Source organism: Suncus etruscus, chromosome 7 (genome assembly GCF_024139225.1).
Source record: "Suncus etruscus isolate mSunEtr1 chromosome 7, mSunEtr1.pri.cur, whole genome shotgun sequence".
Lineage (NCBI taxonomy): Eukaryota > Metazoa > Chordata > Mammalia > Eulipotyphla > Soricidae > Suncus > Suncus etruscus.
The window spans coordinates 112,436,743-112,450,625 of NC_064854.1; the positions used below are offsets into that span (position 1 = coordinate 112,436,743).

The 13,883-nt window shown below is 35.5% G+C and overlaps 1 protein-coding gene across 4 annotated transcripts in view; it reads left to right on the forward strand.

Annotated features, from left to right (window-relative positions):
* Positions 1-13,883, forward strand: part of CADPS (calcium dependent secretion activator) — a 569,958-nt gene that overhangs the window by 396,129 nt on the left and 159,946 nt on the right. For all 4 annotated transcript variants that reach the window (XM_049777276.1, XM_049777275.1, XM_049777273.1 and 1 more), the window contains exon 13: positions 1,673-1,860. In XM_049777276.1, coding sequence (XP_049633233.1) covers positions 1,673-1,860 — 188 coding nt within the window. The remainder of the gene's footprint in view (positions 1-1,672; positions 1,861-13,883) is intronic.

The following is a 13,883-nucleotide window of genomic DNA, read 5'->3' on the forward strand; positions in this document are numbered from 1 at the left end:
ATACATAAATTTTTCTGTGTCTTCGACTGAGTTCCTAATTGATATTTCTTCAACTCTTTTCAAAGCAGCTATTTTGGCATCTACAAAAGACTTGGTGTCATCTGAGTCGTAGAAAATATATTTTAATCTTTCACAGCAGTGTTGTTTCTAAGATTTAGCATTTGGGGTAGCAGATGGAGTGGCAACGAAGTTGCCTATAGGGGCAGCCCACTGCCTCGACTACTCTCCCGCCCTCTGCAGTAACTTATCATTTGAAATAGGAAAGATGCCGTCTTTCGTTGGACGCATTGCTGAGCTGCATGTTGTCAAATGAAGATTCCCAAGATCACTAATACTAGAGTATTGCAGAGAACTTCCTTAATGCACTTCTAGTCTATTTGCCCTCTAATCCCTTTCATTTTTGCCTTCTCTCTCCTAAGATGGCACAATATTTAAAAGAGGCTTCGAAGATGACCCTCCAAATCAAATAAAATTTATAACTCTCTTAAATTTCCAACTGAAGTGCCACTTTAATTTGCTTATTTCTTATTTAGCCGAAGCACAGAAATTAAAAGAAGTCTAGCTTGATTTCTGGTTGGGCCAATGGGTAACTTTGAATGGCAAGTCACTTGGCCTTTCTGTCTATCTATTTTTCTTAAGTGCTTATACTAAAAGCAGAAATTCCTATCCCACCATGCCACCCAATCTGCTCTACATTGAAGATTCCGTCCAGGTTCTCTTTATAGCAGATGTTCATCTGGTCTTTCAGCAAGCAAATAAATAAGAAGAAAACAAATAGTTGCCAGGGGGGGAAGTAAAACAAAATGCTAAACCAGGGTAAAGAAACTTCTCTCAATTTAATTGAATCATTTTTGGTTTACAACTTGGATATTTATTTTATTTTATTTGTAAAATTTATTTGTAAAAATTAGGTTAATCTTTTCATGAAAATTTTATTTTTCAAACAGAATGGATTTTATGAAGTGCTGGCATGTATATATACCAATCCTAATATTTTTTTAATGCTTCAAAACAGAGAAAGCAGAACACTTGGAGTAAGACAGATGAAAGCTGTCTCTGTCTTATATTAGCTGGGTATCACTCAAATACTCACGTTTGTGCTTTCTTATCTTTAAAATCAAGAAATACCTTCAATATCTACTTTTAAGTTCATTGTCTGTCTTAACTAAACATTTTTGTCAGCTTTCAGCACTCCATCAATGAAGTTGAACATTATTATTTTATTTTTCTATCACTTAGGTTTATCATTTAATTTAAAAGATATTTAAGTAACCATGTAACCAAGACTTTGTCTATCCCCACACAAGACTTTTTATGGCGGCACAGATCACTGTTAGAACAGTGGGTGAGACTCTTTCTAGAATTACCTTCTTTGCGGAAAAGCCACCATTTATGAACTCCAGAACACTGCCTCCTGAGCTCACCTTTCCCATTCAATGAAGAAAATGATACCTACCTCCCAGATAAAACACAACATATATGCAATGGTGTAGATAAAACACAACATATATGTAATGTGTTTAGCATAGTTACTGGCAGAATTCACCAATCAGTGTTAGTGCAGTGATATCTTAATCCCCTTCTCCCATCACTTCCACCCCCACACTCTAGCAACTGTCTGGTAAAACAACTGTATTTAAAAGAAAGCCTTTCCTTTATTTCCCCCAAATAGGGCTGGTTCAGTCCTGGTCAGGTGTTTGTACTTGATGAGTATTGTGCCCGTAATGGAGTCCGAGGGTGTCACCGACATCTCTGCTACCTCAGAGACTTGCTTGAACGAGCAGAAAATGGCGCCATGATTGATCCCACCCTCCTTCACTACAGCTTTGCCTTTTGTGCATCCCATGTCCACGGGAACAGGTAAGCAGATGGCTGTAGATATCCATCCAAAAAACTTTTAAGGCACTGTTTACTTTTTTTTTTCAGGATCGTCTTCAACTCTGTTATCTCCATACAGAGATACACGCATAGACAGACACAAAAATCACAGCCATGCAGATATATACAGAAACACACACACACACACACACACACAAAATCTACAAAGGTCTAACTTAATTTCGTCTCTTTTAGGGGACTTAGACAAATGGGACTTTGGTACTTTTAAAAGTTCTCTAACAAAAAAAAAAAAGTTCTCTAAAATGACAATAGTCTGAATTCAAAACAAGTTTCCTCCATTTTCCTGCAGTGACCTTGGTTGTTAAATAAACCCTCTGTGCATAGTTTCTTCACTCATAAAACAGTCATGATAGTGTCATGTTGGGGTTTCTGAGAGGATATAAGTGGCTATAAAGAACTCAATCTAATGCCTCAATATGGCAAGAGCTTAATAAAATTTGCCTTGTTTATTATCATTTATCTCATCAACATGTAATGTTCACTTACCATGTATCAGTCACTACGGTACACAATCAGCATACATGGTAAGCAAAAACTATACATCAGTAAAAGCAAAGTTATATAGAGATCAGTCCTATGTGGAGAAGAAAATTCTGTTCCATTATAGCATTTAATAAAGGAACATGACTCAGAGGGGCTGGCAGGGAGGCCCTCCCTGAGGAAGTGATGCTTGAGATGAGAATTGAAGTCTGTGTAGGAGTCGAGTGGTTCCAGGCAAAAGGAACAGCATGTACAAATACTTTTCAGAGGGAGAAAGCCAAGCACATTTTAAGAGCTGAAATAAGCTAGGTGAAGCTGGAAGGCAAAGATGATTAGAATGCTTAAAACTTAACCATAAATCTCAGAAAACCTAGAGATAAGAGTGTAACCTTGTAACCATGCAATCGTGGTACTAAAATAAAGATATTAAAAATAAACCAGTATAACCATTTTATAAATTTGTATAAAAGAACCCAGATCATCAGTTACCTGTCTCCCTACTTTGTATTGCTGTTGTCAAACTCCTAGAGAAAAAAAAAACATGTTAAGTAGTGCAAAGTAGCAAATAATTTCAGAACATATAGCATTTGGCTCTGAAGGCATTTCCATAGCTAGTTTGTTATCCTACTGTATGTAATCATACACAATAATAAAGACAAGCCTGTTCTATCCCTAAAAAAAAAAAAAAACCCTGATCCTCAATGCCATAGAAATACCCCAATATCCAGGAAAGAAAAGCCATATGTCTTCAGAAATGCAGTCTCAAAATAATGTTGTTGTTATTGTTGTTCCAGAAAATTCCACAGGTTGTAGACTCAAAAACTGACTATATTTACTTAAAATCAAAATTGTGTCAGTCATCTTTATATATTTGCAAGGTCTACAAGGTCTAGAAGATCTTTTGTGTTTTCCTCTCTCTAGTGCAGGTCGATTTAATGAAATGTAACTTCGACCTGTATAGCTAGGTAACAATAGCTTTGTAGGTTTGAGCATATTAACAGACCGGAAAGTTATCAGATCCCATTGTTACCAGTTTGATAAACCTGTGGATGACCTTTGATTTGCATAAGAGGTATTCCTGAAAATTCTGATACCTGGGGAGTTATCTGTTCATAATTCAGCTTTTTATAAATATGTACACTTTGATGACTATCTGTTACAGCTTTTTGGACTGAATTCTTTACACACACACACACACACACACACACACACACACACACAGAAGTTGCATTATAGTCTCTGGGTTGTCACACTGTATTCTACATATGTTACTGAATAAGAAAGTGTTATAAAATAATGAAGTGTTTTTGTAAACTCCCTGGTAAACATCATCATGAATTATGATACACATTGTCTGGGTTTCATATTGTAAGACTGCCACTTGCTTCACAGTTAGGTTCATACATCTTGTCATGGAAACAGTTTTGGATTTCTTATTTTCTTCTCAGTTCTGATTTTCCTTATGCAAGTTTGCATCTTTTTTTTTTTTTTTTGCTTATTATTTTACTTTGAATGCATTTGCTCTTGCTGTTTGCTGCATCCTTCTTTTTCTTTCTTTTGTTTGTGCACATACGTGTGTGCTCTTGATACTCCTGTGGCTGGCCACACTCTGTGCATGCCCCATGCAACCACCCCCCCTTCCAAAGTCAACAAGTGCATGTATTACTTTAGTGGGCTGCCATCCCATGCAGACCCAGAAGGGAACAAAAATCCCTTCCCATCTGAACCAGAGGCCAAAAAAGATACCAAAAAGGAATCTAAAAAAAAAAGAAAAAATTCCCAAACCCGAGCAAATGCTGAATCTAAAAGGTAAGAAGATAGATTTATATTGGCTTGTATATGTATATTGTAACTTCTCCTTATTCCCTATCACTTCTGCCTTAGCAAATGGAAAGCTTTGTATTTCTGGTAATCTGCTTTTATAAAGTTTTTTTCAAAGGTGAACTCTTTGAAAAATTCATATTAATGGGCTCAAATATCATGGATTTCAGCAGAATTTGAGGCAGGTATTAAGGGAATCTTAAAACATGTGCATGCTGAAAAAACTGAGCAATATGTAAATAGAATCATGAGTCAGATTGCTTTTTTAGTGGCATCCAGTTAGGAGCCTGGTACCTTACCAAGTCATTCATATTAAGCAACCCATAATTTATAACTTTGAAATTATGTTTAAGGAGCAAATAATATAAGTTAGCAGAAGATGGTCTATACATTTAGAACAACCTTATTGTTTTTAGCCAATCTCCTTCAGTTCTACATTTATCTCATCAAAGAAATCTGTCTTCAGATAACTATTTATAATAAAGCCAAAATGCTTATCACTAATTAACGTCTCTTAGTAGAATCACTTTTATAATGAGGTCACCTTGAAGACAGTTTTAAAAATTCTAAAATTATGATTAGCCTTTCCTCTTTTCTATGTCTTTTAGGGATGGTCTTGTAAATTGATAAGTTGGCAAGTTGGTGAGGTTTTTTTTTTTCCTTTTAAAAAAACAAACTAATTATCTCTAATGTTATCCTTATGTCCTTCTCTACTCTTGCCTCAAATTAACATTGCTATTTTAAAGTTTTATTGTAGTCTAAAAACTGGTGTTCTGACCCTAATATTTCTAAGCTACACAAAGTTCACTCGCATCAGTGCATATGCTTCAGTATGAGTATTTTTAACTTCTCAAATATTCTATTAACTTGCTAGCAGACAAAATGAAAGCTCCAACTCTCCCTTCCTAAAAAGGTAGAAACTGTAAATAAGTATTTGCTGCTCTAATACACAAAATCCTAAACATCTTCTAAACTTGCTGTACATAAGGAGAAAAGGGTCTCCCTGGTAAGATTAGACTACTATGAATCTTACAATTAGTAAGTATACAGAGATGTTGTAGGTATTTGAATACAGAACTTTGGAGAGGAAGATCTCTCTGGCCACTATTCAAAGTTCTGTTTTAGGCAAAATTTGAATTGAAGCAGAGTAGAGGATAAAAGGTCACTCAGGCTTCAACCTGGCCTATTCCCTTTATCAAAAAATCTACCTCAAAGGATCAAAGGTAGCATGAGAGGATTTTTATATGTTCTAAGATCTATTCTATCAAGATGTATTGAGTTGTAGTTTTGATGAAAAATCATAATATGAACCGTCAATTATGTAACATTTTGGAGTTTGCAAAGGGACATTTTAGAATGACTATTTCTTTAATTAAATTTTATTAACCTGTAGGCTTGTTTTTTCAAGCCTGAAGAACTTCCAGGTATACAATTTCACACTAAGTTGTAATCCTTACTACACCCAACACCAAAATTTAAGTACCATTTCTATTATCTGAATGACTTCTACTCTTTTCTTTCATTCCCTCCCTTTCTGGTAAATATCATATTTTTTTCAGACTCCAAGAGTCATTTTTGTTGTGATTTTTAGTACATTTGATTATTTTACTCTACTTATGAAAACAGCCATTAAATAATATCTTCTACATTAAACTTTTTATTTATAAATAAATTCTTTAATTGACTCACTATGGGATGCAATTACAAAGTTGTTCATGATTGTCAGTCATACAATGACACCTTCCGCCAGAGTGTATTTTCTACCACCAATGTGTTCAGTTGTTGACTTATTTTAATCATCTCAATCTCTATCCATGTTGTCACACAACACAAGATTTTCTCTTTTTAAAATAACTACATTATATTCTATTTGTGCCACAAATTTTTATTCAGTTTTCTGTCAGTGAATATTTGGATTATTTCTGCTTTTTGGTGATTATATGTAATGCTTCTATGGATCACATACATGCCTTTGAATTCATATTTTCCAGGTAAATAGCTAGTATGTACCTTACCTGGTATTGCTGTGTCATATGGTTTTCTATATTTTTATCTTTATCCTATCTTGCATAGAGGCTATATTAATTTATATTATCCTCAATAGTTCCCTTTTTCCATACCCTTTTAAGGATGTTTCTAGTTTTTTTTAAATTTCCTTCCTTCTTTCCTTCCTTCTACCTTCCTTCCTTCTTTCTTCCTTTTTTCTTCCTGCCTTCTTTATTCTTCCCTTGTCCATTCCTTTCTTCCTTCCCTCCATTTTGTTGTTGTTATTCTTCAGTTCTTTGTTTTTCTTTTCTAGTTTAGATTCACTTAATATTCTTTTCTTTCCTAATTTCTGTGGCTAGGACTTCCAATACCATTGAAAAGTGTAGTGAGAGTAGGCATTTTGGTCATAATCATAGAAAAAATTATATTTCATATTTTACTTTATATTTTATTATACTAAAACTTTTATATTTTAATATGTTAAGTATGGTATTAGCTGTGTATTTTTAATATATATTATGACTTGTATTATTTCAATGTTCCTTTAACTTTTTTATTGAGAATTGTTATTACAAATAGGTACTGAATTTCATTAAATCATTTGTATAAAACAAATAAAATTGTGTGGTACAAAACAATTGTATGATACAAAACATCTATATGGTCATGTGATTTTGATATTGACTTTTGTTTATTATTTAAGTTGATTTGCACATGTTGACCCACTCTAGCCTCCCTGGAATAAATTATTTTTGATCATGATGAATGATTTCTTGTTGAATTAGACTTGCTAGATTTTATTAAGTATTTTTGAATGTGCTTCTTCAGAGTTATTTGTATATTGTTTTCCTTTTGTCTATTTTTGGTACCAGTGTAATGTTATCCTCCTAAAATGTGTTTGAGGCAAGAAAGATAATACAATGAGTAAGTCACTTGCTTCGCATCTCCTTGATATGGATTTGATACCTGGCACAGATATGATACCTTGATCACAGAAATAGAAGTGAGTCCTGAGCACTGCCAGGAATAACCCCAAATAAAAAATACATAAGATAAAATATGTATAATATTATTCCCCACTCCTCATTTTTTTCACCACACCTCACACCCAGCAGCACTTAGGGCTTACTCCTGGCTCTGCATTCAGAAATCTCTCCTGGCAGGCTTGGGGGACCAGATGAGATGCTGGGAATTGAAAATGGGTCATCCTCATGCAAAGCAAATTCCCTATTCACTGCGCTATTGCTCCGGTCTTTCAAAGTATTTTTTTTGAATAGTTTGAAAAGGATATATGTTATGTCTTCTTCGAATGCTTGGTAGAATTCACTAGGGAAGCCATATGGTCTTGAGCTTTTGTTCTTAGAAAGACTTTTGATATCTGTTTTAGTACTTGCGATTGGTCTGTTCAAGCTATCCATTTCTTCCTGGTTTAGTTTTGGAAGATTGTATGATTCTAAAAATTTGTCCATTTCTTCTTGGTTGTCCAATTTGTTTGCATATATATGTTCAGTGTCTCTTATGATCCTTTTTAGGTTAGCTATTTTTGCATTCATTTTGCATATGATGAAATTGAATGTCTGTAAATTTAAATGACAAACCCAGATACCCTAAATCCAAAGCTCTTCCTCTTTGCACTGTATCAGCAATGCATGTAAATTTTGAAGGTCTGTTAGAGCCTGTTCTACATAAATCTAGGATTATCACATATCATTTCTGTGCCTCAATTTTTCACATGCCAAATGAGCAGATAGAATCACAGCATTGGTAATAGTCCACCGACATCTAAAATTATCTTCTATGGGATACAATAACAAATGAACTATCCCATTGTTATATTTTATAAATAAGTATAATTGCTACCATTAGAGGACATTTGTTACATGCCAAGAATTGTCTGACTTTTACATATTTTCTTACTTTACTCTTTTCTTGCTACCTTTATCTTTAAGATAAAGATAAGATCAAGACTAAGACAAATGAGTTCAACTAGTTGTATGTTAACAAATAAATGTCTGCATTTGGCTTTGGTGTTTGTATTTGTAATATTTTTGTCTTATTGCCTGCGTAGAATTAACACTTGTATTTTATGTTAGATGCCAAAGCCAGTCATTTTATTTGAGTTTCAATATCATCAGGTATTAATTAATTAAGATGCATCAGTCAATTTAATTAATTAAAATATTTACTTTTGTCCTAAAAATGCCAAAGTTAAAACATATTCTATCTGGTGATTTGTTTGTTCTTTGGGGGGGCACATTGATAGTATTTAAGACCTACTCCTGGGGCAGTAGGCTTTGCACATGGCCAATCCAGGATGCACCTGGATTTGATCCCTGGCATCTCATATGGTCCCTTGAGCCTGCCAGCCTGCCAGGAGCCATTTCTGAGGGCAGAACCAGGAGTGACTCCTGAGTGCTGGTGGGTGTAATTGGGGAAAAGAAAGGATCTACTCCTGGTTTAAGTTTGACTATTAAGCATGAAGGACCATCTGGGGTGCCAGGGATTGAACCCAAACCAAGTGCTTACAGAATAATTGTCTTACCTACTGTACTAACCCTCCAGCCCTACCTCATAATTTTTGCTTAAGGGTCAAAGTATCTGGAGTTTTATACTTCTTAAGGGAAAATCTCCCTTAAACAATGGGTAACAGTCTTGGTTTTGTAGGAACCATTTTTCTAATTTCTTTTACCAGAATGAAACATTATTTTTATTAGCTATATTATCTATTACTTGACCAAGATGAAGAATTTATGACTCATCCCATCCCGTTTGACTGAACAACAGAACCCCTACTGTAATCTCACAACAGCTTCTCAATTGGTTTAAATGTCATTTTTAAACCTTTTACAAGCTAATATTATTGCACCTCCCCCAAGAAAAAGACATAAACCTAGTCTGGTATGGCTAGAAAGAAGCATTTTCACCCAGAAACTCAGAGGAAAATTGTACTTTTGTGAATTTAAAACAGCTCCTCAAAAGTAGACACACCATGTCAATCAGAAAATATGTTGGGTAGGGCCGGAGAGATAGCATGGAGGTAAGGCATTTGCCTTGCATGCAGAAGGATGGTGGTTCAAATCCGGGCATCCCAAATGGTCCCCCGAGCCTGCCAGAAGCGATTTCTGAGCATAGAGCCAGGAGTAACCCCTCAGCACTGCCAGGTGTGACCTACAAACCAAATATATTCCCAGGTGATACCCTGAATTTTCTGTATTATTTAGATTTTTTTACATAAATTGTCTCTTGTTAAAGGCATAGTAGGTGCAACAATAATTGCCACCACTGAATTTCAAGGCAGTAGTTCTTTTATTGTATAAACACAATTGGAATTTATAAAAATTTAACTAGTAGATAGGTCTCAACTCAAATAATTTGATTCAGCATGCCTTAAATGGGACCAAATATATGCACTTCTACTCAATTTTTCCTCAGAAATTTCTCCTTTTTTTCATATTTCATTCATGTTTAATGAATAAACAGTGTTGTTTATGGATCATACTGATACCCAATGGACAATGCACTCCATCACTACCAAAGCACTCGTGATTGGTTTTCATCCTACTTTATGGTCTTATGTCACTTATTTATAGTTTGGTTGATAAACTTGGATGCACACTGGAATCATTGGGAAACCTAAAAAAAAAAAAAATCTGCTAATAAAAAATAAAAAAATAAACTGGGGCCAGAGAGGTGGCGCTAGAGGTAAGGTGTCTGCCTTGCAAGTGCTAGCCAAGGAAAGACCGCGGTTCGATCCCCCGGCATCCCCTATGGTCCCCCCAAGCCAGGGGCAATTTCTGAGTGCTTAGCCAGGAGTAACCCCTGAGCATCGAATGGGTGTGGTCCGAAAAAAAAATCTGCTAATATCTTAAATAATGCCTCCAGAAACTGCAGAGGTTCTGATGGGACATAGTGTATAAATGACATAGTCTAAATTTCAGGTGAATCTAAGATGTACCAATGTTTAATAAGCCCTGAGTGAGAGAATATTAATTTAAAATAGTGCTTTAAAATTGAACCCATTTTCTCAGAGAGAGAGAGAGAAAAAAAAAAGTTAGTGCAAGGATATTCAGCTGGTTGCGCTTGGCGATTGTTAGATCCACAGATGTAAATCACTATATCTTCTCATTTTTAAATCAGCTCCTAAGGTTGCAGTACTTAATTTTTACCATAATATTTTTAGTATTCTTTCTGATGACATTTAGATTAACATCCCTTTGGTCACTGTCCCGCAGTGACAAGGCAATCAAACAGCTCCGATGATTGCAAGTTGCGTCAATGTTCCTTGGATCCCTTATTATTGGGATTGGAAATTTTTCTCATTTACATTATTATTTAACATTTCTTGAATGCCAGTGCTGCTCTTCACATATGGCCTGCGGAGTAAGTACATTGTATCAGCAATTAACAAATCCATAATGCCAACCGCCCCGATCCAAAGTAAGCTGCATAGATTAATGAGTCTGCAAGCAGATGTAAGAGAGCCTGAGTCCTAAAAAGCTTTGAAATTGTGTCCAACACTTCTTTTGGCAGATATTTTTGGAGCCAAGGTGCTGCCTGCAAGCAGAGACTATGTGATCCTTGTAGATTAAGCTTGAATAGCGGAACTACCGCGAAGATGGAACAAACGTTGCTTCCAGTAATTTTTACATACACATATTCTTTCACTCTTACCTCACCTGCCTTTCTTTCTGCACCCTATCTCTTTTTATCTTGATGTTATAGGTGTGTTTTGGGGTTTGTTTATATATATATTTTTGGCTACATGCAGGTATTCTCAAGGATTAATTCTAATTCTATGCCTGGCAAGTGCTAAGGAGATCATATTCAATGCCGGGGATGTGACCTACGACAGTCACAAAAATTTAAGCAATGTGACTTACACACTGTATTACTTCAGTGTGTTTTATTTAGTTTATTGATTTATTTAGTTTTGTTTTATTTAATCTGTGCAATTATTTTATCTCTTTTTTAATAATATTTTTATTTAAACACCACAATTACAAAAATGATTGTAGTTGGATTTCAGTCATAAAAAGAACACACACCCCCCTTCACCAGGAGGTGCAGCATTCTCATCTCAAATATCCCCCATATTGGGGCTGGACATATAGCATGGAGGTAAGACATTTGCCTTGCATGCAGAAGTCAGTGGTTCAAATCCTGGCATTTCATATGGTCCCCTGAGCCTGTCAGGAGCGATTTCTGAGCGTAGAGCCAAGAGTAACCACTGAGCACTGCCGTGTGACCCAAAAATCAAAATAAAAAAATGCCCCCCATATATTTTTAACTCTGAGAGTTGGAGAGAAGGAGAGCTAAAGGAGAGAGAGGAAAGGAGAGAGAAGGTAAAGAAGTCTCATGTACAACAAGCTTACAACTTTTTAGCAGGAATAATTCTGTTTTACCAATTTATATATAAACAGAGCACTTCAGAGATTATTAACATTGCATATGACTGTATCATGATTATGTTTAGTCCAGAAGAAATGTGCCTTTAAGAAGTATTATAAAAGAGAGATTAAAAAATTCAAACACAATTTTAGCTAAAATTTAACATTCCAAACAATATCTCCTTAGAGCTTTTTTTTTTCCAACTTATCACCTAAATGAGTCTTTTTTATTATTATTATTATTTTGAGCCACACCAGTGATGCTCAGGGGTTACTCCTGGCTATGTGCTCAGAAATCATTCCTGCCTTGGAGGATCATATGGAATGGCTGGGGATGGAACCATGGTTTATCCTGGGTCAGCGGCGTGCAAGGCAAACGCTCTACTGCTGCACCATTGTTTCGGCCCCCTAAATGACTTTTTGTTTGTTTTTGTTTTGTTTTGTTTTGTTTTGTTTTGAGACCACACTTGGCAGCACCCAAGAGTTATTCCTGGATCTGCACTCAAAAATCACTCCTGGCTCAGAGGACCATATGGAATGCCGGGGATAGAACCCAGCTGCATGCAAGGCAAATGCCCTACTCTTTGTGCTATCTCTCCAGTCCTGTAAATGACTTCTTTTTAAAAAATATGGAGAATATGTCCAACACAAATAATATGTAATATCATGTATCAGATTAATAATTTAAACAGGGGCTGGAGAGATAGTACAGCTGTAGGGTATTTGTCTTGCACGCAGCTGATTCAGGACAGAAGGCAGTTCGAATCTCGGCATCCCATATGGTCCGCCATGCCTGCCAGGAGCAATTTCTGAGCACAGAACCAGGAGTAACCCCTGAGATCTGTCAGATGTGACCCAAAATCCAAAAAAAAAAAAAAAAAAGAAAAAGAAAAAGTTTTTATCAGCAAAATCTGGCTCATGATAAGTCATCAACTAATGACCATTTACTTGTAAAACTCATTGTCTGCCCTGCCCTTGTTCTGTGGTCCTTAAATTGTTTGATCTGTGCAAAAAGATCAAATTTCATATATCACATCCTTTCAAGTATATGTTGCCAAAATGCACATATATTTTGGGTTTGAATTCAGGATTTTATGAATTAGTTCTTCAGGGTGGAGTATAAAGCCTAACTGCCTACATTTGCCTGGAAATAAGGAAACCCTTCTCTTCTTATTATTCAAGGTGAAAAATTTTATGAAGTGCTCAGGTAGGAACTGATTCTTTTCCAGGGCAATACGTACATACATTTTTGCAATACATATATTTTACCCATCTTCTCTAACTATCTATTTGATTCTTCCTTCACTGAGACTACAAAAAAAGTCTGAGTCAAAAGGATATTTGACTAATATCCTTTTTTCAACTAGCATGAAAGTTCTTTGAGTTTTTTGAGTAATGAAGAGAATTCTCACTCACCTCCTTCCTTATAGTAATGTAAAGACACTATTGTGGGTTCTAGCCACATGTTTAGAAAACTGGATATGAACTCCCCAGTTTATTTTTACTTTTTCCAAGACTTTTTCAAATTGTCTTTGAGTCAACTTTAAGAAGCTTCAATGTACATTTGTAATGTAGAAACTGCTTGTTATTTTCTGCTTATTCCTTGTGATACAAACACTTTGATATATTTGCTTTAGCAGCATGTCTGAGCCTCAGGGCTTTAGGGCATAATTAGAAAAGGGCATGGGCTGGAGGGAAAGGAGAGGAAAAGGGTAATATTTGGTTTTCAATAATGAAGCAGCAGCTATATGAGTGTCCTAATTACATTGTATAAATAACCTAGAGATAACACAAACTATCCATTCAGATGAGCAAGCAGGCATGTCTCCCTTTAAAGAAAATAATGCTTTGATAATTTATTAATTTTGGAATTATTAATCATGTGAAAATACAAAGAAAAAAATTTCTTATTAAGTCTAAAGAAGGAAGTCTGAATGTTGGCATGATAAAGACTTGCTAGGAAAATTAATTTAAAGAGAAAAAGGTGACGAATATCTGGTCTAAATGTCAGATTCAGGGAACACTGCAAGGACTATTAAGTAGATATTCTGTCCCCACTCTAGCCTTTAAGCTGGAACAATTTAGTAACAAGTAAGATTCAGTTACATGCTTGTTTAAGGACATTTTCATGGCTCCATAATGCAGTCTTCAGGCATTCATCCATTTGGAGAGAGGGAATATATCATGTTTATGGTGCCTGTACTGGCATATGTGGACATTTGCATTTGGAGAGAAAGAATATTTCCACTTTAGCTCAAGTTTTACCCTGGTTGGTTGTGATTGAAGCTTAAAGCTGGCTGTATACAGAGA